Source organism: Crocuta crocuta, unplaced genomic scaffold (genome assembly GCF_008692635.1).
Source record: "Crocuta crocuta isolate KB4526 unplaced genomic scaffold, BGI_CrCroc_1.0 scaffold25, whole genome shotgun sequence".
In the NCBI taxonomy this organism is placed as follows: Eukaryota; Metazoa; Chordata; class Mammalia; order Carnivora; family Hyaenidae; genus Crocuta; species Crocuta crocuta.
Genome location: NW_027532015.1, coordinates 1,687,792 through 1,713,434, shown reverse-complemented (window position 1 = coordinate 1,713,434; position 25,643 = coordinate 1,687,792). Strand labels below are relative to the sequence as shown.

The following is a 25,643-nucleotide window of genomic DNA, read 5'->3' as shown; positions in this document are numbered from 1 at the left end:
CCCCAATTTGTAAAATGTTTGACAATCCATGGAATATATTATTTAGAGCAGCTGCTTGTATAATTTAGATATAAATATACATATATATTAAAAAACATTTACCGAGAAGATGCATGTTGTATTGATCATGCATGGAGAAGTTCCTTTTCCCGACTTCTTGTTTTGAGGAATTTCAAATCTATAGAACAGTTGCAAGAGTAGCATAATGGACAGTATTTTATTCTTCACATAATGATTTATGGAATAATTGTTAACACTTGACCGATTGCTGTGTTTTGCCTAATGAGGGTGGGAAGTTTTCATTTTTGCTGAAACACCTAAGAGTAAGTTACATGCATCATGGCACTTCACCCCTAAATACCTGCCGGGTATCTCGTAAGACCAAGAATCTTCTTCTTTTCTTCTTCTTTTTTTTTAAATTCTCAAGTTGATGATCAAATTGCTGAACTATGGATATTTTCTATGGTTCCTGAGCCATGTCACAAATTATTTTAAGGCTTTTTATCTATTTATTTTAAAATGCTTATTTATTTTGAGAGAGAGAAAGGTACACATGTGTGCGAGCAAGCAAGCAGAAGAGGAGCAGAATGAGAGAGAGGGAGAGAGAGAATCCCAAGCAGGCTCCATGCTGTTAGCACAGAGACTGACAGATCTCATGAACTGTGAGATGACCTGAGCCAAAATCAAGAGTCAGATGTTGAACCTACTGAGCCACCCAGGTGCCCCAAGACTGAGAGTATTCTATGTGACCACTGTACATCATCACACTCAGGAAGCGTCATCAAGGGAATACTCTATTATGCTGCATCTAATATGCTGGCCATATTCAGATATGGGTTCTGATAACTTGAAATACATGAATGATCTCCGAGGCTCGCCTCTGTAGATTTGCACTTAGTGGGTGCTATTAAATTGACTCAAGAGGCTGGTCTTCTAGTGTCATGTCATTGGCTCAAAAACGGACTCAGAGTTCCCTCCTCCAGCTGTTGGCCTTTTATTGCCTGCGGATTTCCCAAGCTGCAGTGGTGGTTTTTATGCCTTCTTGCTTGCAAGCCCCCCAGCAGCGGCCAGTTTCCCAAGGGCCACCTGTCTCCTGCATGGAACCAGTTCGGAGTTTTGAGTTTGTGCAAGCCTGTCTGCCATCAGCCTCCTCTCTGCTGGAAAAGGAGCTGAATTTCTTAAGAAGTTGTGTGTTCTAGTGGATGAAACCAAATTTCCATTATCTAATTTCAGAACATTTTCATCACCCTTAAAAAAAACCATTAGCAGTTGCTCTCCAATCTACCCTCTCACCAGTCCCTGGCCTTTTCTGGATCTTTCATATAAATGGAATAATATAGTCAGTGGTCTTTCGTGACTGCCTCTTCCCCCTTAGCATAATGTTTTCGAGATTCATCCAAGATGTCAGGATTTCGTTCCTTCTTATCGCCACATGACATTCCAGCGCATGGAGAGACCGCATTTTATGTATCTGCTGATCAGTTGATGGGTGTTTGGGTTGTTTTGACTTTTTGGTAATAATGTGCTGCTGTGAACTTCTGTATACATGTTCTGTGTGATGTAAGTTTTCAGTTCTCTTGAACATATAAACCTGGATGTGGAATTGCTGGGTCCTATGTTTTGTGTCTCGTTTTGATTGTGGCCATCGCAGTGGATGTTAAGTGGTAGCTCATTCATATTTATTTTTATAGTCAGTTTTAAAAATTTTGTGTCAAATATGCAAAACTACTTCCAGTTCTTTTTTTTAAAATTGTGGTAAAATATACAGAACATAAAAGCTACCATTTTAACCATTTTTAAGTGTGCAATTCAGTGGTGTTAAGTACATTCACAGTGTTGTGCAACCATCACCGCTATCCATTTCTAGCACATTTTATCATCTGAAGCAGAAACTCAGTGCCCATTAAATAAGTCCCCATTCCTCCACTGGGGATGGAATTCTGTTCTACCTTCTATCTCTATGAGCCAGCCTATGCTAGGTACTGCCTATAAACAGAGTTATACAATAGGTGTCCTTTTGTGTCTGGCTTAGTTTACTTCTTGCAATGTCTTTAAGGTTCATCCATGTTGTAGTATCTGTTAGAATTTCAACACTTTTTATTCCTGTTTTGTTATAAAGACAATGTGTGTCACACTCCACATCCTCCAAAATGGTTCTCTGACATGTTGACAAATGGCCTTAAGACATGTTTGCCCAGCATGTATGCTTTGCAAAGTCTGTATAACTGGGGCGAATTCCATTCTTTGTTCATAAAAAAGTTATTAAGTGCATTTCATTGACTTCTAGTTTATCTTGTTGATATAATTGTCCTAAATCAATATAAAAGAAATTATTGGCATTCTCTTAACTTCTTAGATTAAGACTTTGGAACAGACCAAAGCCATTGAAGACCTAAATAAATCCAGAGACAAACTTGAGAAGATGAAGGAGAAAGCTGAGAAAAAGCTAATGTCTGTCAAGTCAGAACTGTATTCTACAGAGCATGAGGCTAAGGAGGATAAAGAGAGAGCCAGGAACATGATAGAAGTGGTAACCAGCGAAATGAAGACACTAAAAAAATCTCTGGAAGAAGCAGAAAAGAGAGAAAAGCAGGTGCGTAGAAATCTGGTGGTGAAATCTTGTTTAGAAAAGATAGGACAATTCAAAAGCNCTGAAACAGGCTCCAGGCTCTGAGCTGGCAGTCAGCACAGAGCCCGACGCGGGGCTCGAACCCACGAACCGCGAGATCATGACCCAAGCGAAAGTCGGACGCTTAACCGACTAAGCCACCCAGGTGCCCCTGTGTCTCGTTTTGATTGTGGCCATCGCAGTGGATGTTAAGTGGTAGCTCATTCATATTTATTTTTATAGTCAGTTTTAAAAATTTTGTGTCAAATATGCAAAACTACTTCCAGTTCTTTTTTTTAAAATTGTGGTAAAATATACAGAACATAAAAGCTACCATTTTAACCATTTTTAAGTGTGCAATTCAGTGGTGTTAAGTACATTCACAGTGTTGTGCAACCATCACCGCTATCCATTTCTAGCACATTTTATCATCTGAAGCAGAAACTCAGTGCCCATTAAATAAGTCCCCATTCCTCCACTGGGGATGGAATTCTGTTCTACCTTCTATCTCTATGAGCCAGCCTATGCTAGGTACTGCCTATAAACAGAGTTATACAATAGGTGTCCTTTTGTGTCTGGCTTAGTTTACTTCTTGCAATGTCTTTAAGGTTCATCCATGTTGTAGTATCTGTTAGAATTTCAACACTTTTTATTCCTGTTTTGTTATAAAGACAATGTGTGTCACACTCCACATCCTCCAAAATGGTTCTCTGACATGTTGACAAATGGCCTTAAGACATGTTTGCCCAGCATGTATGCTTTGCAAAGTCTGTATAACTGGGGCGAATTCCATTCTTTGTTCATAAAAAAGTTATTAAGTGCATTTCATTGACTTCTAGTTTATCTTGTTGATATAATTGTCCTAAATCAATATAAAAGAAATTATTGGCATTCTCTTAACTTCTTAGATTAAGACTTTGGAACAGACCAAAGCCATTGAAGACCTAAATAAATCCAGAGACAAACTTGAGAAGATGAAGGAGAAAGCTGAGAAAAAGCTAATGTCTGTCAAGTCAGAACTGTATTCTACAGAGCATGAGGCTAAGGAGGATAAAGAGAGAGCCAGGAACATGATAGAAGTGGTAACCAGCGAAATGAAGACACTAAAAAAATCTCTGGAAGAAGCAGAAAAGAGAGAAAAGCAGGTGCGTAGAAATCTGGTGGTGAAATCTTGTTTAGAAAAGATAGGACAATTCAAAAGCTTGAAAATTATTCATACATTTCTTCAAAAACAATTTACAAATCTTTCTATACCATTTCAGTGTATCAGCCTGCCCTCTCACATCTTTTTGGCACTAAAATAACCATTATGATTTGCTCTGCTAAGAATAATAATTCATGTGTTCATGGAATGAATTGTAGAAAAGAAAAAGACGTTCTTATCAAAGGAGCGGAAAGCCTGTGAAACGCCAGTTTCTGGTTGTGGAGAGGTTTTATTATGTTCCCTGATTGCCTCTGAAGTTCACATCATCCCAGGCTTCAGCCTCAGGAGGGAAAGCTTATCTCCAGCAGAGATCAGTGGCAGGAAACGGTCCCAATTCTCAAACAGTGGCACCCAGACTCGATGGCCAATCTAGCCCAGATGGAAGCCATAAAACAGCCCTCACTCGCTGGCTGGTTGCAAGGAGGAGAGTTTTATCTGGTGAGCACATCAGGAGGTCAGGCACAAAGAACTGTACCGGGCAGTCTGACCCCCATTGCTTTTGGCTTTCATCTCCCTCTCTTTCTGAAGCTCAAAAGGGCAGAGAATGGACTCTGATCCTAGGATATTTTTTTCTCTTTGGCTGCCTCTGCTCTCGCTCACATGTCAGGCACAGCTGAGGAAGGCCAAACTCTAACATACGCCTTCTCAGAGGGAAACCTCTCAGGAATTAAGAGCTTTGACCAAATTTGAAAGGGGAGAAACATTTGAGGGAAGCTTTCTTCCCAGGGACACTAGGGTGGAGAGGGTATTATGTTCCCTAAGTTGGACTCAGCATAGGAAGGAGGTTGGGATGTGAATGGACACGTGGTGAGGATGTTTGGAAGGCAGTTTTCATGGGGGTAACATCTGTCTTCATATTGGATCGCATCTCTTCTAAAATGGAAGGCACTTCTGGCAAGGGGTTGCCCAGATATCCCTGACGTATCTCTCCTACTCGAGCACAGAATCACAGTGACCCGTGGAGGAGAATTTGAAGGACTGTGAGGCATCTTTTCATCCATTGTCTCCAAGCTCACCACCTCTCCATTTTTCTTTTTGTGATGGACAGAGAGTAATTCCAGAGGGTCCAGTGTTATAGATTGTGAGGAGGCTGTTTATGTGATGTCATTTGGTCATTATTTAGAAGTCCTTCTCTTTTCATCAGCTCATAGTTTCTTGCCCTTTGTTTTTCCTTTAGTTTAGTGGTTCCATGCCCACTTAAAATTCCACTTATCACCCATGGCTACAACCATTTGCAAAGCACTTCCTAGTATACAGAACACATACACAGTCATTGTTTCATTTCATCTGAATTTCAGAACAGCCCTGGGAAGTAGGCACATGGTTATTCCCCTCTGGAAGTGAGGACATGGGTCTCATTCATGGTTGCTTTTCACTGAGGTTCTTGACTTGGTAGCCAGTGTCACACTAATGGGCTCATCAGAAGAGTGACTATGAAATCACTGAGAGCTGGTGCCTGAAAGACTTTAGGGTTATTTAGTAGATTCCCCTTCCTATTTTATAAATGAGAGGCCCAAGGTACAAAACAGTAAGTAATTTGCCTACCTTATGTCCCTCCCGGGGACTTTTGTTTGTTTGGTTGTCTTCAGCCTAGCAGGAATCAGTACATTTTGTTCTCACCCTTAACGTGTGTGTTTGATATTGCAGCTGGTGGACTTCAGGGAGGTGGTTGCCCAGATGCTGGGCTTGAACATGACCAGTCTTGCACTTCCTGACTATGAAATCATCAAATGTCTTGAAAGACTGATCCATTCACATCATCATCATTTTGTCACCTGTGCCTGCCTCAAAGATGTGACGCCTGAGCGAGATAGGCACCCACAAAGTCACTTAAAACTCCTTCATTGAACACCATGTCTCTTGAACGAGGTGGAGCTAAGGGATGGCAGACAATTCTAATTTCACTAATTCCCTAAACTTTTGAAATCTGATCAGTATGTGAATACCATATACTTTGATGATAGAATAAGAATCCATCATTTACAAAAAGGGATCTCAGAGGTGCCAGCTGTAGGGAAATGTTTGACACTAAAAACACCTATTGTTTTATTTGCTAGCACTTTGGGACCCAGAAGAGTCCCAGTAGATTGCCAACTAGAATGGGTAATGGTGGTAGGAAATTTACATTGACGGGATTCCTTTTATGAGTCAGGGGCTTTACTACCCAATTTAATTCTCATAATAGCCATGTGGAGATTTTATAACCTCTCTGGGGCTCAGAGAGGGTGTTACCTACCCAAGTTTGCAATTGGTTAGTAATTGAACCAGAAGCCTTACCACGCTGGCTCTGGTTCAAAGGCTGTGACTTCTCTGCTACACTACACTCCTCCAGTTTCTCCTGAATTCCTGAGATCCAGGTGAAAATTGCTCCCGAAAGGCAAGGAAAACATTCCTACAATCAAGAATTGAAGCCCAAAACGTAACAGATTTATGAACATTACCCATATGATTTCTTTAAAAAGCAATATACCAAATTATTTAGTAAAACATACCTAGGCCTGAGGTCCTATAAGAAATTTACCTGTTTGAAATGTGGCTGCCAGATCAACATTTGGTGGCAATTTTTCATGTTGGAGCAGGGTTGATCTCAGTCCTTGAAAAATGAAACCTTGAACGTGAATCCTGTCAGATGAAATCCTACACAATTTTATTCACCAGTTTATCAGAGGCACGGACAGCATGGGTACTTTTTTCGGATTGGAGTTTTATGACTTTCTTTCATTTTCTGCCTTCTTGTTAAATTTCTATTTCACAGATATTTTTCAGGAAACCATGTTTTTAACTTTATTGAGAAAAACGTTTACTTTCTTGGGTGATTACCTTTTTTTTTGCCATATGAGTTTTTTTAATAGTTTCTGAAAAAAAGCATTGGTGTCTCATGAAAGGAGAGGGGGGAGAATAAATTACATCCAAACATTAAGAGAAAAAGCAAATTCTATGGGGCATGTGGGTAGCTTAGTTGGTTAAGCCTCTGACTCTTGATTTCGGCTCAGGTCATGATCTCACAGTTCCTGAGATCAAGCTCCGAGTTGGGCTTTGTGCTGAGAGCGAGGAGCCTGCTTGGGATTCTCTCTCTCCCTCTCTCTCTCTGCTGCTCCTAGGCTGGTGCGTGTGTGCACTCTCACTTTCAAAATAAATAAATAAATAAAGCTTTTTAAAATATAGAAAAGCAAATTTTAGTGGAAAGGAAATGAGTTTGACATTTACTGAGGACAGATCACACAGAGGAAGAGTAACCAAGGGTGTCCCCTGGGGAAGGGGTCATGGTTGCCGGGCTTTCTCCCTCGTGGGCAAGAACAGTACAAAGTAGCTTTTGCAACTGGATAAACACACCTGCGCAGCCCTGACTGAGGGTACAGCTAGGTCCGCAACAGGCTGGAGCCGCAGCGTTGGATTTTACCAGCGGAAGTCATGCAGGCTCTGGAGACCCCCTCCCGTGCTCTGCAGAGGCCGCTGTCCTGGACCCATACTCACGCAGAGCAGAGGAGGCGACTCTACTGTCTGGGTCCCTAGAGGACTGAGTTGCCGAGTGGCCCTTGCTTTAGCCGCTCCTAGAACAGTGGGGGGTGCTCAGAGATGGACGGCTTGTTTTTATACCTTCCCTTTGTTCTCATTTTCCAAATACAATCTTTAATGACCTTCATTTATTTTCTCTGTGAATTTATTTTCAACACTATTCAACATCACTTCGGAACCATAAACTGTCATAAAAATATTTTCCCATTTCATGGCATAAGAAAAATACGTTCTGTCTCTGTATATAGTCCATATGCACATTAACTATTTGTCATTTAGACGAAGCGAAATCCCTTAATAAAGCCATTTCCCTCCTTGTTGAAATGCCAGTTGACTGGTGGCTTTCCTTCTGTGGCATTCACTCGAGAACTGGCAGCCTAGCCTCACATTTTTGTGTTAGATTTTGTTCTTCTATAATATCCATGTATATTTTATGTTGGCCAATAAAACATGTTATGGTGATGAGATTTTCTAAACAAGGGTTTTAAAATATTTAACACTAACTCTTCTACCAAATACATTTGAGTGATAATTGCTTCTGAGGTTATTATTCTGGTCATTGTCTGAGACATTTAAATGCATGCATAAAGTAGCTCCATTAGGAAAAAAAAAAAAGAATTAAACCTGATCAGTTCTACCTTATGGTCAATCTGTCTTACAGATGAACAGTGAGTGATTCAAGGTCAAGGGGTGATGGGCTGGAAAGTGGTTAAAGAATGTCTGTATTATTTATATTGTAATAATACTTAGGACTTGGAAGTGGAGTTTAATTTTCACTGGGAAGCATTTCATGGCTATATAACCTTTGATTGGGAAGGCTCTGCCCACTTTATGCAATAGTGATCTTATCCACATTACTGCACAACCCCGCTTAGCTTCTCCTCAGTAAATGAGTCCGTATGCTTCTCTTTCCCCTATGCAGCCTCTACACTCTTATGCCCGTGTCTTTGTATAAAAACCATTACTCCTTTGAGGCTCCTTGCTAACTGAATATAACTTTTCTCTTGGTCCTCATTGAAGTTGCCTATTAACATCCTGTATGTTCTTGGTGGTTCATAGTGGGGCTCCTGGGTGCTTCCATCAGTTGAGCATCTGACTTTGGCTCAGGTCACAATCTCATGGTTCGTGCCGTCAATGTAGAGCTCGCTTTGGATCCTCTGTCTCTCTCTGTCTCTGTCCCTCACCCATCTTGTCTCTCTCTCTCAAAAATAAATAAACATTTTTTGGGGCACCTGGGTGGCTCCGTTGGTTAAGCATCTGACTTCGGCTCAGGTCATGATCTCACAGTTTGTGGGTTCGAGCCCTTCATCAGGCTCTGTGCTGTCAGCTAGCGCAGAGCCTGGACCCTGTTTCAGATTCTGTATCTCCCCCTCTCTCTGACCCTCCCCTGCTCATGCTGTCTCTCTCTCTTTCAGAAATAAATAAAACATTTAAAAAAATAAAAAAATAAACATTTTAAAAAAGAGATGGTTCGTAGGTGTCTTCTCCAGCCCCATTAAGTGCTGCCTTCATTTCGGGTGACTTTAGAGCCCATAAGGAAAACTCATACAACACTTTAGTTTCTTGGCCTTCTTGGCCCTCATACTTTTACCTCCTTTTGTCTCAGCTGCTTACACCTTAGATTGCAGTTTATAGCAATCCAATTTACATTACTGTAAGTCAAAGAGAATTTGGGGGTGGGAGAGGGTGCTCATTTGAAAGATTCACGGGTAGACTAGCTTCAGCACAGCTAGATCCAGGGATTTAAAATTGTTATTTGGATTCTTTCTTGCTTCTACCCATCTTCCTTTACTCCTTGATTTGCTGGTCTTTGCATGTTGGTTTCCCTTTCTCCTTCTGGTGGTGGGTTTCTCTGTGCTGCCAGCAGAGATGATCACCAGCAACTACATGGTCTTTACAACTCATGAGCTGAGAAAATGAGACACTGTCTGCCACCAACATTCATGGCAGGAATGTCAGGGAAGAAGAGTCTGATCATCTCTTCTCGGCCACGCTCTCCTCCCGTACCGAGCCCTGTGCCGGGGGGATGAACTCACTGGCCTGCATCCCATGCCAACCGCTGCAGCGAGGCGGGTGGGGTGAGGGTCTGGGGTGATCTGTTCAACCAGAACTGTATGTAATGACAGAAGGAGAGCTGGACGCCTCCTTCTGGCACACAGCACACATCTCTGACCCGTGGTCAGATTTAGGATCTTCTAGTCACCTCCCATGTCTCCACCTCTAAAATCTTACAATCTCCATAAACTCTTACCATCGCAGACCTCCATCTCTTACCCCCACACGGGTGCTCTTCGGGTTTCCTTGGTTCTCACATTTTCTCCCTACTAGCCTTGCCTTCTGGGGTCAGCCTCGATACTCTGGTTCCTTTCTTCAGCTTTTCTTTTCCCAACGTCTTCAATTCCTTGTGTCCTTGCCCCTCATCCCTCAGATGTGAATTAGTCCCAACTAACAGTTTCTGTTGCTTTTCCTGCCCCGCTGGATGAGACTGGAGGGAATCACGGTGCCCTGCCAATTCAGGCCCCTGGCCTCACCTGAGCCATCTGGGCTAACTGGTCACCCTTCCCACTTCTCCAGTTAGAGCTCGCGGCCATTTTCCAAAATGACTAGTCGTTGCAAATACCCTTCTCTTCCTCAAGGCTCTTAACCTGTCTTCTTTCTTCACTGTCAGCAGATAATCTTGTCTTCTCTTTCACCCACAAAATAGAAGCCATTACAGGAAATATCTTTAATATCAGATCCTAAAATAGCCTGATAAGTGTGTACGTGCATCGTGGCTTCCTTCCCTTTTCCTGCCTCTGGTTATTTCCTCCGGCTGGTCTCTGGCATCCTCACTAACTTCATCCCATCAGTTGTCCTCTGTCTAGAAAGTGTTTTCAGCCTCACTTTCCTTTGTGGCTTTTTTCCCCCTCAGCATTTAAATATGTGTGTCTTAAATCAGTCTCTCTACTCTCCCAACAACTTCTCCTTAGGGCTTTATTTTCCTGTCTTTCTGGTCTCACCTCCTCTTCACACCATCTTTTGTGTGAAGGCTTCGGTCTTCACACAGGCTTTGGTCTCCACTCACCCAGTTCTCCCGTTTTTGTTAGCAAATCTTTGTTAGCTCATGTTTTTAAATTATGGGGTGTCTGGGTGGCTCAGTTGGTTAAGCATCTGACTCTGGCTCAGGTCATGATCTCACAGTTCATGGGTTTGAGCCCTGCATCGGGCTCTGTGCTGACCGCTCAGAGCCTGGAGCTTGCTTCAGATTCTGTGTCTCCCTCTCTGTCTGCTCCGCCCCTGCTCATGCTCTGTCTCTGTCTCTCAAAAATAAACATTAAATTTTTTTTAAATTAATTTATTCATTTAGAAAGACAGAGAGCAAACATGAGTGGGGGAGGGGAAGAGAGAGAGGGAGAGAGAATCTCAAGCAGGTTCTGCGCTGTCATCATCAGCCTCTCTGGGTGCTCGAGTCAGATTATTTGAAGGTTATAGGAAACAAAAGTGAAATGAGAGGTTAATGTAAAGATAAGTGTGGATATGAGTGTGGGGTGGGAATCTTGACCTCACAGTCGGAAGTCGGGGAGGAAGAGTTATACAGCACAGAAACCAGAATGTGGTTGACAGTCCAGCAACTGGAGCGCCAGATGCAGGGTACAGGGCGGCTGTCACAGCTGGGTTCCCTTACGGGCCCTATGCTTGCCGGTTTCCTTTGATACCAAGAAGACTCAACTTCCCTCTGTCTCTGTTTCTTTTTTTTTTTTTTAAATTTTTTAAATGTTTTATTTATTTCTAGGGGAGAGAGAGAGACAGCTTGAGCAGGGGAGGGTCAGAGAGAGAGGGAGTCACAGACTGAAACAGGCTCCAGGCTCTGAGCTAGCAGTCAGCACAGAGCCCGACGCGGGGCTCGAACCCATGAACCGCGAGATCGTGACCTAAGCGAAAGTCGGACGCTTAACCGACTAAGCCACCCAGGCGCCCCCTTCTGTCTCTGTTTCTACTGCTTCAGCTGGTGTCTCAGACGTCTGGCCTCCAGAACTGTGAGATGGTATGTTTATGTTGTTTAAACTGCTCAGTTTGTGGAACTGGAGAAGATGGGGAAAATTATGCCCCATCTTACAAGATTAGTATAAGGATTAAATAATGTAGAGCATTATTGAGCAAAGTTGAATTTTATTTTTTTATTTATTTATTTATTTATTTATTTATTTACTTATTTATTTAGAAAGAGCAAGAGTGGAGGAGAAGGGTGGGGGGGGAGAAAGGGAGGGGATCTTTGGCTCTGTGCTCAGTGAGGAGCCAGATGCAGGGCTTGATCCCATAACCCTGGGATCATGACCTGAGCTGAAATCAAGAGTCAGATGTTCAGCTAACTGAGCCACCCAGGTGGCCCATTTTAAAATTTATTTTAATTAATTTATTGTTTTGCAATGTTGAATTTATAATTTCTGCCTCTATCATCTTTTCACCAATAGCCTTCTTCTCTTCTGGGCTCCCTGCCTCAGCCCATGGCCTGACATCTGCTCAGATGTCCAAGGCTGGGTTTAGGGAGGGAATCTGACTTGTTCCTCTTCCTCTTCCCATATTGGATAAATCACAAAGCCTTATCTGCTCTACCTCTTCTCCCTTATCTATCTGCTCTTTCCTTCCACCCCATTATCTCTTACTCATTCAGACTTCTCTGAGTGCTGAGCAGATGCTGTAATTCACCACCCAGGCTCCCCCTTTAGGACTCAAGCACGCCTTCAGCTGCCCAGAGCTGTTGGCTCTTGACAATCCATAGCTGAGTTCCTTGCAAGGACTTGCCCTTGGCTGGAGGGAGTTACCTCATCCTGGGTCACAGACTTTTCCCAAAGGCAGTTTGTATCTAGTGACGGGTCAGTGTGGGAGTACAAAGACCTGGCCTTCTTTCCTGTATTCAAGACCACTCTGAAGGGTCATGTCATTCAGAACTACACCAGCCCGTAAGACCAGCCAAGTCCTCTGTTCAAGTGCATCATACTTCAGCTGCTTCCTCTGCTTTCCTACTTTCTTACAGGTTTTGTTCTAAATGTGCAATTCAGCAAATCCTCTGCCTCCAAATTCCCATCTCAGGGTCTTTCCAGGACCATTTTTAGGGGCTTAGCTCTGTTTGACAGATTCATTCATTTTTCTTGTAACTAATTATGAAAACATGAAGCCATTTGATGTTTTCCATCATGTAGTTTTATCCATGAACATGTGTTTATTGATCAGTTGGTGGTATAGGACTCACAAAAACCAGAACAACAACAACAAAAAAGCCCCCAAATATCAATGACTTAAATTACTTGGTTTTCTCCTCCTTTTTAGAATTCTCTATAGAGATTCATAACTAGTTTCCAGTATAGTGTTGAGTATCAAAAGATTTTATTCTATATTTCCATTTTCTCTTAGTTTTAACAGTGTAGTGTCAGAATAGACACTACTCCAAGTAGCTTAACCAAGAAAGGATTTACTAGAGGGTATTAAGTGGCTTGCAGAATCATGTGAAGGCTGAAGAATAGACTTGAGGTTGAATTTTCCATCGCAGTTCCCAAAGGCACACCACAGAACGAAACCACCAAGAGCTGCTGCTACTTCTGTAGTCCGAAAGCCAGAGGATCCAGAATCTCATCGATCCTACCAAGATCTGGAAGCTACTGTGATGCCTCCTTTCTTGCTGCTAACTCCCATTTCCTGCTGCCACCTGGGCCAGAAGGAAATGGATGCCTTGAGCCTTATCTCTCAGAATCTGTGCACCTTGTGACTGTCTGCTGGGTCTTCTGCATATGATGCCAGCGAACACCAAAAGTGTCCACCACATGCTTGCCAACAGAAATAGCAGTAGCAGTAGCAGAAATAGAAGTAGCATCTTCCAGATCTCACACTTGGGCCTCTAACTGTCAAAACCCAAATTACACCTGGAGTCTTTTCTGAAGGCATTCTGGGAAACAGTATTTAGCTTCCCAATGTCAGAGGTACAGAAAGGCATACTGGAACACTGTTTTTCAAACTTTATGATATGCTTTACTCTAAAATTCAACACACATGCATAGAGTCACTGTCATGTCTACCTGAAATACAAGATTCACAAGACAGTGGGATGCCCTGACAGATTCTATTCTAGTCTCTGCTGTGCAATTCTGTACTCCTATGGGCTATGCCACTTCATGAAGAAATGCCAATCTTCATCCTAAGTTGATTTCATGACCGACTAAAGGATGGCAACTGGCAGTTCGAAAAAGAAATTACTACAAGAAGAAGTGCATATTGAGTGCCAATCCCCAGGATCCACTCTACTGTATTGCTCCCTCTCCTGCCCCTAAATTAACAAAAAGGATTTAAGGCTGCTCAGAGAGGGACTTAGTGATGTGACAGTGTGCAGTGGCCAGAGAGTCAGGAGAATGGGTTCCAGTCCTTCTGACAGCTGTCCCTCCTTCCATAGAGCATTGGAGTAGCTCTGTGTGTTAATGACCTAACTTACTGGCACCTGGAAAAATTGAGCATGGATAATTGGGATCTTGTGATTTTTTTTGTAGAGGACGAATTAAGCCCACAGGGCTATTTTGGCAGCAAATGCACTTGTGCATCAACTGTTGTACTCCCAAAAAAATTAGCTGCTTCAATTAAGTTCCTGGTTATGTACATAGGCATAAAATCTAATGATTCATTCTCAAAGCAAGATGGTATGTATTGAACGTGAACTGCATGATTAGTTCACCTGCTCCATGTTTGGAAGGTGATTGTTAATTTTGCTGTTAAGGTTTGCAAAGAATTTAATCCCTTAATGTAACGCTTTTAGGTGAAAGCTTATATTTGCCAATGACTAAGGCTTTTAATAAGGACTTTTCTTCTAATTTGCTGTAGGTTTGAAGGTAATTGGTGTTAAGAAAGAAAGCCTACTGAGAAAGCAGAACAAAATAAACATTTAACAAATGCCTATTCTGTGCCAAATGGTGTACCAAGCATTTTCATCTACAATGACTCATCTAATCCTCACATTAATTCTTTTTTTTTAAATGTTTATTTATTTTTGAGAGACAGAGACAGAGCACTGGTGGGGGAGGGGCAGAGATAGAGAGGGAGACACAGAATCTGAAGCAGGCTCCAGGCTCTGTGACAGAGCCCAAAGTGGGGCTCAAACTCTCGAACCACAAGATCATGATCTGAGTAGAAGCCAAATGCTTCACTGACTGAGCTATGCAGGCGCCCCATCCTCAGATGAATTCTTTTTTTTTTAAATTTTTAATGTTATTTTGAGAGAGACAGAGTGTGAGCGGGCAAGGGGTAGAGAGAGACAGAGACACAGAATCTGAAGCAGACTCTAGGCTCTGAGCTGTCAGTATAGAGCCCGACACAGGGCTTGAACTCATGAACTGCAAGATCATGACCCTAGCCAAAGTTGGACACTTAACCAACTGAGCCACCCAGGAACCCCCTTCAGATGAATTATTAAAGGAAGAATTAGGATTCTCATTTTTTTGCCGATGGGGGGAAAAGGGTTAGAGTGATTAAAAGGGACTCACTCTCGGTCGTGAAACAAACGGGTGGAAGGATGTGGGATTCACACTCAGTTCTGGCAGACTCAGCGCTCGCTTTCCCTCCTGTACCATGATGGCCCTACTGCTTTCATTATTTGTTCAAAGTGACTGAAAGTGGAAAAAAGTACTCAAAACAGGCTTCATTGAGAAGACTGAAATTTCCATGTTTTAGAAAAAGAGACATTTGAATGGATACTTATTTAAGTTTCCTAAACCACCCTCAGCTCTTTAGACGACCCTGATACACAAGCAACAGGGAATTGTGAAGATTATCTTGTGGGCTTTATTCTGGTTTCATATCTTTCATGGTTTCCTTTTGCTTGTGATATATTTAAAGGGGCCGGAAGAGTTTGTAAGTAATTATAAAATACTTCCCCATTTTGTAAGCTTAACACGATGGCCTGTCGTCCACGTGGAACTTTAGTTGTTCACGGTTGTTGCAATGTGAGGAATGCTAAGCTTGTAAAATACATGAAAAAAAAACTACGAAGTGTTTATGCCTCTTTTAAAGACTCATTCGACTCTTAACTCAATGTTTGTGTTTGAATTTTTCTTCTTTTAGCAAGAATACATAAAATTGAGCAAAACATTAGATTTAAAAGAATGCATTTCAATGTCATTCTTCACCCATGCAGTTTGATTTTATTACCCTCAGCACAGAGGTTGAGGTGACATACAAACGGATGGGATATATAATATATGACTTTGGGAAATATGGTTCACATATCTTTGGGAACCACATTGTCTTTTTTTTTTTTTTCCCCCCTGGCCAAGTCAAGTGGATTCTTTAAAACTTTTCCTTGACTATCTCTTATAAGTAAGCTAACATATAGTCTACATGGCTCTGCTGTTTGTCCTTAGAAAGTTCCTCCCCCGGTGGAAGTCTCTGGAATGCTTCTCACAGAATATATGGCCGGCAAGGAAAAGGCAGCTTCCAAAGAAGTTCTGAAAAGCACTTAATCCTAAATAATAGTAGTTACCATTTATTTTTGTACCAGAGACTGCAGTTGAGCTGCTTGTAAACTTTATCTAATTTAACCTTCTCCTAAACTCTTGACGCAGACACTGTGATTAGCTTCTTTTTAAAGCTGAAGTAACGGTCTAAGGGAAATCTAGGTGAATTGGATGAGGAGAAAAGCAGTCTGTTCAGCAGAGAGCTTGGTTGACAGGAGGCCATTCTGACTCACTAGTTTGGGAATTAGGATGATTGACTTCCATTTAATGTTAAAGGTTAAATTTTAACCGGCCACTGTCACTACAGTGGGGACCTCTATACCATACGTTTACAAGTATGATAACCTGGGGATTAAAAGCATGAGCTTTGGAGTTAAATTCACTGGACTTTCACCTGAACCCTGCGTTCTACCGTGTGCTCCCATATCTGGAGATTGGTTCTGTCATCGAAAAATGAGGATTTCTGAGGGGACCCATCTTGTATCGTTGATATGAGGGTTAAGTGGAATAGTAAATACGAAATGTTTAGTCTAAATGCCTGGCATATCATAACTGTCAATTTATATATTAGTTGTTACTGAAGTTACACCCTTATGTGCCCAACCATTATGTTTTCATATTTACTACCTTTGTTGTTAAACTAAATCACCTCAATCAGATAGTTATTTTTTCCTCCTGGGTAGACTGTTACATGGATGGCCTCCAATGAATCACACGTCCCAGTACTGATACCCTTGTACAATCCTTCCCCACTTCACAGGACTCCAGGCTCGGCCATATCACTTGCTTTGGACAATGGGACATCAGCAGGTGTGATGTAAGCAGAAGTTTGATGAGCACTTGCACCCTGGGGCTTGCCCTCTCGCCACACAGACGCCATGCAAGGAAGACCGCGTCTGGCTGGTCTGTTTGGAGAGAGATCCTAAGAACACATAGTGAGAGAGGCCTAACTATCCCAGTGTTCTGGTTGAGCCCAACCCTGAGGCAGTTTTTCAGCTGAGTACAACTACATGGGGGATGCCAGCAATGAATGGAAGGACTGGCCAGGCAACCCATAGAGGCATGAGAAATAATAAATTAGTATTGTTGTAAGCCACTGATTTTTGGGGAGTGGTTTGCAATGTAGCAATGGATGATTGCTCTGTGATACGCAGAGGATAATATTGTGAAACATAACTGTTTACCAAACCTGTAGTTATAAAAACACAGCAGAAATACTATAATCCCAATGGCAAATGGACAGTTGTGGAGAAAGAGATGAGTTTTCAAGGAACTTAGAGTAGCACATCTGCATCATGGGCCCATGTCCTGTTGCCAAGAAGTTGATCAGAGGCACCTGGGGAGTTGCCAAGACTTCTGCTTGATGGAAAGCCATCGCCATGGCCACCAGCCTGTGGAAATACGGAAAAAAAACCCCACAGGCGCTCCAACTGCCTTGCCACAATAATTGCAACTCATATTTCCATTTGCCAAGAAAACCAGTGCTTACAAGAGAAAAATAAGACAATTTATATTTTCAGAAATAAATGTTTTATTTGGAAAATATCAGTGCCAGTTGCACCCTAATGGTATTTTTCCAAAACATGTGGTTAGTAAGAAGAGTAGAGGAAGGACTCGGCCATTTCCAGAGAGTTCTAAGAGGTTGACTAAATAACATTGGACGTATTGTATTTGAAGGGACAAGAGCCTGTTTGCCCTGTGGCTGCCTAATAGATGGGACGTGTAACTTTATCTTGCTACGTGGATTGACTCAGGTACTCGCACTGAACGCTGCTCGTCTCAATGATTCAGATTCCCTTTCTGGAGCTGCTTTTATTCATTGCATTTAGCTGAAATGAATTGAGTGGTTTGGACATTGGAGAGGATTATAAATCCTTACGGGAAAAATACATTTAATCTATGACTAGATAGAATAAACAAACCAAAATAGATTTTGATCGAAGTTTTTTTTTAAATAGACTTTACATTTTAGAGAAGTTTTAGGTTCACAGCAAAACTGAGTGAAAGATAGAGATTTCTCCCATACTCTCTCCTCCCCTCTCCCCTCCTCCCCACCTCTAGCCTCCCCCACTATCAAAATCTCGCTCCAGAGTGGTATATGTATTACAATCAATTAACCTACCTTGACATACCATTATCATCCAAAGTCTATAGCTTACATCAAGATTCTCTCTTGTTTTCGTGCATTCTGTGAAGTTTTGACAAATGCATAATGACAGGTACCTATAATTATAGTAGCACACAGGGTACTTTCACTGCCCTACAAATCTTCTGTGGACCACCTATTCATCCCTCCCCTCAACCCTGAAAACCATTGACTTTTTTTTTTTTTTTTTACTGTCTCCATAGGTTTGCTCCTTCCAGAATGTTATATAGTTGGAATCACACAGCATGTAGCCATTTCAGACTGGCTTTTTTTCACTTAGAAATATACATTTAAGGTCTTTGGATGCCTTGGTAGGCCCATTTCTCTTTAGCACTGGATAATATTCCCTTGTCTGGATTAACACAGTTTATTCATTTATTCACCTACTGATAGAACATCATGGTTGCTCCAAGTTTTGGCAGGTATGAATGATGGTGCTATAAATATCTGCGTGCAGGTTTTCGTGTGGACATGTTTTCAACTCCTTTGGGCAAATACGAAGAATCATGGTTGCTGGCTCATATGGTGAGAGTAGATTTAGTTTTGTAAGAAACTGCCAGTCTGTCATCCAAAGGAGCTGTGTCATTTTCCGTCCCAACCAGCAATGAATGAGAGTTCCTCCTACTCCACATCCTTGCCAGCATCTTCCAGCATTTAGTGTTGTTAGTATTCCAGATTTTGATTACTCTTGTAGGTATGTGGTGGTATCTCATTGTTGTTTTGATTTACAGTCCCCTAATGAAATGTTATGGGAGCATCTTTTCGTGTATTTATTTGCCATCTGTATATCTTTTTTGGTGAGGTGTCTGTTCAGATCTTTTGCTCATTTTTAAATTTTTTTAATGTTTACTTATTTTTGAGGGAGAGATTGAGAGACAGAGCACAAGTGGGGGAGGAGCAGAGAAAGAAGGAGACACAGAATCCCAAGCAGGCTCCAGGCTCTGAGCTGTCAGCACAGAGGCTGACGTGGGGCTTGAACTCATGATCCTAAGATCATGACCTGAGTTGAAGATGGACGCTTAATCCACTGAGCCACCCAGGTGCCCCTGCCCATTTTTAATCTGAGTTGTTCATTTTCTTATTGTTAATTTTTAAGAGTTCTTTGTTAATTTTGGGTAATAGTCCTTCATCAGATAGGTCTTTTGCAAATATTTTCTCCCATAACAGTTTTTTTTAAGTTATTAATCTTTGGGACACTTAAATTAATCTTAGCATTGTGGAAAGAAATCATGAACAATTTTAAGAACAATTACAAGTATAAAATTTTGGCAAAGCATTGGTAGGTTGTGGGTTCCTTAACAAATCTGATAATTTTAGATGAAGGAGAGAAAATATAAAAATTCTTTGTGAGATGCAAAAATGTAGTTATGAAAATTATAAAAGTATAGATAATCCAGTAAGGGCTGAGACAACAAGGAAAATCTGTAGAGCAGAAGAAACTTGGGGTTGTATTTCCGTTGCTTTGCTTCTATCTCATCGGATTATGGTATGTGTGTCTGTCTCCTCTGCCAGACTGTGAACATTTGAGATATAATATCTTCCTAATACTTGAATCTTTGCTGCATCTGTAATGAGACAGAGCAGACCTCCAATAAATGTTTCTGGAGTGAATAAATGTATGCATGAATATATACTAATTTAAAATATTCTGTAGTCTCAGCGGCACCTGGATGGCTCAGTTGGTTAAGCATCCGACTTCAGTTCAGGTCATGGTCTCACAGTTTGAGAGTTCGAGCCCCACATCGGGCTCTGTGTTGGCAGCTCAAACCTAGAGCCTGTTTCAGATTCTGTGTCTTCCTCTCTCTCTGCCCCTCTCCTGCTTGTGCTCTGTCTCTGTCTCTCTCTTTCTCAAGAATAAATAAACATTAAAAAATTTAAAAAAAGTTCTATAGTCTCCATGAAATTGGATCTGTCAGAAACAATTTTTTTTTTTTTAAATATTTTTATTTCTTTCTAGGAGAGAGAGAGACAGCGTGAGCAGGGGAGGGTCAGAGAGAGAGGGAGACACAGACTCTGAAACAGGCTCCAGGCTCTGAGCTGGCAGTCAGCACAGAGCCCGACGCGGGGCTCGAACCCACGAACCGCGAGATCATGACCTAAGCGAAAGTCGGACGCCCAACCGACAAAGCCACCCAGGCGCCCCTGTCAGAAACAATCTTAAATGTTATTTGATGACCAGCCTGGGGTGCTAGCACATTTGGGGACCCTATTAAATAGTGGTTAAGGGCTTGGACTTTGAAATCAGAGAGATCCAGCTCTGAGTTCTGATTCACCACTTTCAAGCTGTGTGTTCTTGGGTAAAGTATCTTTCTTTCTTTTTTTAAAGTCTATTTATTGATTTTGAAAGAGACAGAGACAGTGTGAGTTGGGGAGGAGCAGAGAGTGAGAGAGAGACAGAGAATCCCAAGCAGGCTCTGCACTGTCAGCAGGGAGCCTGATGCAGGGCTTGAACTCACGAAACCATGAAATTATGACCTGAGCCAAAACCAAGAGTCAAATACTTAACTGACTTAGCCACTCAGGCATCCCTGGGTAAAGTATCTTTCTTATCCTCAGTGAAGTGGGACCAAAAGTAATGCCTGTCTTTTGGGGTGGTTGTGAAGATTATGTAAGAACACCGGTGGAATGTGCCTGGTCGATGGTAGCGCCTCAACAGATCATTGGTCATTATGTTATAAAGAAAATAGCTAACCTGATGCATAAACAATAATAATATTGTGTTTGCACAAGTTGAAGGAGGAATATCAAGTCTTGCTGGTACGGGCAGGCACACCCCAGGTAGAGATAGGGATCCAAAGGCACAGTTAAATAGGACAAGATGCTAGGAGGCATGAGTGAACCTTGCCGTGGTACAGGGTGCCCTGGGTGAGCATATTTTTCTGCTGATATTCTTTCTCTTTACCTTAGTTGACTTTGGGCCAAGGGCACTGCACTTAGGGATTCCAGCGGCACAGGCATATTCTGACTGCAGGCAAGGCAGAAGTGAGTAAAGGGACACGATTATGAGCCAGCTTCACTCCTAGAAGTCACTGCCAGGCCGCAGTGACTCACTAGTCTTTACAGACCCTACAAGACTCCTATAGAACCCTGAAGTCTCCAATTCCTGGGATTCAGATTGATTCATCACTACCAGGGGTCTCGTAGTTTGCTATCAACAGTCATAAAACCCCAACCACTAAGAAAACATTATTGCGTACATGATTTTCAATCCTGCTCCACAGTTTACTCTGTGGCCTAATATGGAAGAGAGCGCTCAGGGTGACCGGAAGTTAACTATTGAGTTATTGATGTTTTTACAGAGGAAGCCAAAATATGTGCTCTTGCTGCTATTAGGAATTGATGTCCCGCTCATGTGGTATTAAAGGTTTCACTGGAGAGATAATAGGGGCAGATGGAGAACTATGGGCAGATAGATAGATGATCTCATCTTCAGTAAATGAGTCTCATGAAAGTACGGCGGCTGAAGTAGAAAAAGAACCAGTATACAGTCTGGGTAATGTTCTGTGGTTCCAGACTTGTTCTTCATAAAATGCTTTATCTAGTTATGAGTCTCAAGGACAGGAGCATTTACCACATTCAAAGACTGACAGCCAGTAGTTCGTACAGCTCCTGACCTGTCAGATTTTTCCATCTGATGCTTAGTCCGGGTCATAAGACTACAAATTACAAACACTAGTGTAATGTATATTTTGATTTATCTAGATAGTGATTGAATATATGTGTTTCTTCTTATCTATCTTTTATCTATCTAACCACCTATCTACTTATCTTGAATGAGGGCTCTCTTACCATGTATAAAGTTTGTTGGAAGTACGTGTTCTATGGATTCTTCTCTGATAACCATGCAGTGTTTTTCTATTGAATTAGTAGACACAGAACTCCTAGATAATGTGATTTCTTTGCAACCTTGATCTCTGGAGGAGTGGATAGATCCTGCATATGTAATATGCCATTACACGCAGTGTTTATGGAGCCTCAGGTATTACCAGGCACCCCATAGAGAGAAAGAAGAATTGCTATCACTTGACTTTATTTATTTATTTATTTAATAATATAATGTATTGTCAAGTTGGCTAACATACAGTGTATACAGCATGCTCTTGGTTTTGGGGGTAGATTCTCATGATTCATTGCTTACATACAACACCCAGTGCTCATCCCAACAAGTGCCCTCCTCAATGCCCACCACACTTGAATGAAAAAAAACATATATTTTTTTCCATGAAAATCTCCTTGTGAGTAGAAACAAAATATCAAGTAAAGTAAAATTTCCTTTACCACCCCTAGTTCTATTCTTCTACCTAAATATGATGGGGGGAGAGAGAGAAAGAGAAAGAGAGGGATATTTTTTAGCATATTGTTAACATAAACAGTATTATATACTATGTATTCCTCTTCACCTTTAATCACTTAACATGATGTCCTGTAGATCTCTCAAAACATATAGATCTATCTCCCTTCCCATGGTATCCTGCAGGCTACTTCATTACAGAGACATTTCATAACTTTAATCATACCATTGGATATTCCCAGTTTTTCATGATTACCGACAATGTTGCAATGAAATACCTTATGGATGCTTACTGTAAATATTTCCAGTATTTCTCTAGGACAGCTATGGAGATGCAGAATAGCTTGGTTAACACGTGCACTCACTCCTCAATTTGTTTTCTTACGTGGCTGAACCAGTTTATTTCCAGAAGAGTATGAGAAAATCAATTTCTCCACAGTCAGCAACAATTGATAGGATCTAATTTAGAAAATTTTGCTAACCTGGGCGAGTGAAAAGTAGTGTGTGGTTGTTTTATTTTGCATTTCCCTGATGCAGGAATAATCAGGGATAGGAGTTTTAACATGCTATGCTACTTCAGGTCCTCTGAGAAGCAGAAACCAAAACTAGATTAGATGTGAAGAGGTTGATTAGGGAAAATGCTTGTGAGGAGAGAAGAGGAGAGAGCAAATGATGCGCTCATCAGATCACCACGCAGGTCTAGGCCCACAAAAGAGACAGGTGGAGGTAGAGGGCCAAGGAGAGGGAAGGAAGGTGGGGTGGGGAGACTCTTAGACTACAGTGTGGTTCTAAGCACACCTCACCCAAGCTGATATGGAGCCCTTGAGCTAGTCACCTGTCAGAGGAATCTTGTGCCTGTGCCTCACAGGAAACCTGTGCCTAGCAGCCCAGCCGTGCTTAGTCACTGGTTTGAAGCAGCTCAAGAGAATCATGGCCTCCGTATGAACACAGCAATGGATTTGGCCATAGCAGCCATCAGGATGTCTGTCATTTGTGCCTTCCACAGCAGAAGATCTGAGTGGTGCATTTTCATGGCCACCACATATGTTTATTGACCATGGGATTCCCTTCCTCTAGGTCAAGGTTTTCTAGAAAGAGTCACATGACAAGTATTTCAGGCTTCTGCCTTTGTAGCAGTAAAACAGCCATAGACCACGTGCAAAATGACTGCACGTGTCTGTGTATTGATAAAACTTCATTTACAAAAGCAGGTGACAGGCCTTCATATGTTATAGTATCCTGACTGTTGTTGGTTAGTTTATATTTATAAGACTTATTACTTGAGAATTTTGAAAAATTTGTCTGTTACACTATTCAGATCCAGGGCTTTTCTTAGGAGATAGAATTTGACTCACTTTCTAATTTATTATGTAATGACTGGTATGTTTAACTTTATTTATTCATATATCAGAATTGATACTTTTTTTTTGAAGTTTAACCATATTTCATTGTTTCACTTTTCTTGATACTAATTTTTACCTCGTCTGCCCTTACTTTTCAGAATCTCTACATTTACTATGTTTTTTTATTCCACTTTTAAAAAATTAATGTTTTATTTTGGTTAACCTACATGAATTTTTTTAAAAGCCTCTATTACAAACAAGTATAAATCAAAATCTAAATCTTGATTTCCTGTGGATGAGGAAAGCAATAGACAGTTATGATGACATTTTATTGGCCAAATTTGTTGTTTTTCTTTTTTAAATGTGTTTACTTGTATTTGAAAGACAGAGAGACACAGAGAGAGAGAGACAGAGACAGAGACAGAGAGAGTATGGGAGCAGGGGAAAGGCAGAGAGACATGGAGACAGAATCTGAAGCAGGCTCCAGGCTTGGAGCTGTCAGCACAGAGTCCGATGCGGGGCTCCAACTCATGAACTATGAGATCATGACCTGAGCTGAAGTCGGATGCTCAACTGACTGAGCCACCCAGGTGCCCCAATATGTTTCTTTTTAAAAACTCTCCATAAATAAAATCATTTATTGAGGTAAAGTATTCTACTGCCATTTGGATTCATATCTGTTGTTGCTTTTTAAATTACTGGGATTATTTAGAGTGGCTCAGAGCATTGATTCTAGAGCCAGAGGCTTACATTCAAGTCCTGGCTCTACCATGTACTACCATTGTGACCTAGTGCAAATAAACTAAATGCTCTGCCCCAGATTCTTATTTGTAAGTAAGAGTTAACGGAGATTAAGATTAACGGAGTTAATCATAGTATTTATATTGCCATATTGTGACAATTAAATGAGTTAATGCACGCAAAGAACTTAAACCGGTGTCTGGCACAGCTAAGTGTTACCTGTTGTAGCTCTGCTCCTAAAGGTTGTACTCGGTATGGCTTTGTTTCCTTGAGTTTGTCTCTGATGAATTTTATGTGATCGTTGATGTGCCTTTTGTAAGATTCTTTTGTGAAACTCAGCACGTCCTGGCTTATCACTAGGCCAGTACCAGAGGTTACCTTGACATCTGTTGTCCCGCCCCGAGAACTTCAGCACAGTGTCTCAAAGTGAGGGCTCCTCAGTGGTCCCCGCCATCCCACCGACTGTCTTTGCGCTCCCCTCTTGGCGGTATACTTTCACAACCTTCAGGGTAGTGTGACGTCGGAGAACTTTCGCACTGGCTGAGGTGGTTTCCGGGAGCATCACTGGAGATGGTAGAGGAAGCGGACGGATGCGGATTTTGCAGGGTTCGGGGAGGGGTGCGTTGTGCGAGGAGGTGCTTTGGGGAGAACGTTGCAGTGAGAGTATAGAAAATAAGCAAGTCCTATAAAGAGCACCTCCTCATATTATTATGCCTAATCTTACTGTCCTTTTCAAAGAAAAGAAAGAAAAAAAAGCTGTATTACTGATTAGCAATTTAAAAACTAACCGTGTAGTTTTATTTGTTGATTTATTGATTTCTGCATTTCTATTTATTCAGTCCTTTCTTCTGCCTTTTTTGGGAGGGTATTTTGTTGTTCTTTAATTTCCTTAAAAAAATTTTTTTTAATGTTTATTTTTGAGAGGGAGCATGCGCACACGCATGCAGGCGCACGCGCACAAGAGCGGGGCAGGGGCCGAGAGAGCCAGGGAGACAGAATCCGAGGCAGGCTCCAGGCTCTGAGTTGTCCGCACAGAGCCCGATGCAGGAATCAAACCCAAGAACCACAAGATCATGACCTGAGCTGAAGTCTGACGCTTACCCGCCTGAGCCACCCAGGTGCCCCAATTGTTGTTTAATTTCTTGAATTGAAGGTTTACCTAATTTATTTTTAGTCTTTTTGGTTTTCTTTCTTTCTCTCTCTCTTCCTTCCCCCTCCATCTCTCTCCTCGTCTCTTTCTTTCTTCCTTTCTTCTTTCTTTCCTTCTTTCCTTCCTCCCTCCCACCTTCCCTCCCTCCCTCTGTCTCTCTCTCTCTTTCTTCC

The 25,643-nt window shown here is 41.7% G+C and overlaps 1 protein-coding gene across 1 annotated transcript in view; it reads left to right on the top strand.

The window, feature by feature from the left end:
- CCDC170 (coiled-coil domain containing 170) overlaps positions 1 to 7,764 on the top strand; it is an 84,271-nt gene extending 76,507 nt beyond the window's left edge. The window contains exons 11-12 of the mRNA XM_077776142.1: positions 2,357 to 2,593; positions 5,460 to 7,764. Of these exons, the coding sequence (XP_077632268.1) occupies positions 2,357 to 2,593; positions 5,460 to 5,660 (438 nt within the window). The 3' untranslated portion in view covers positions 5,661 to 7,764. The remainder of the gene's footprint in view (positions 1 to 2,356; positions 2,594 to 5,459) is intronic.
- The last annotated feature ends 17,879 nt before the right edge of the window (positions 7,765 to 25,643 follow it).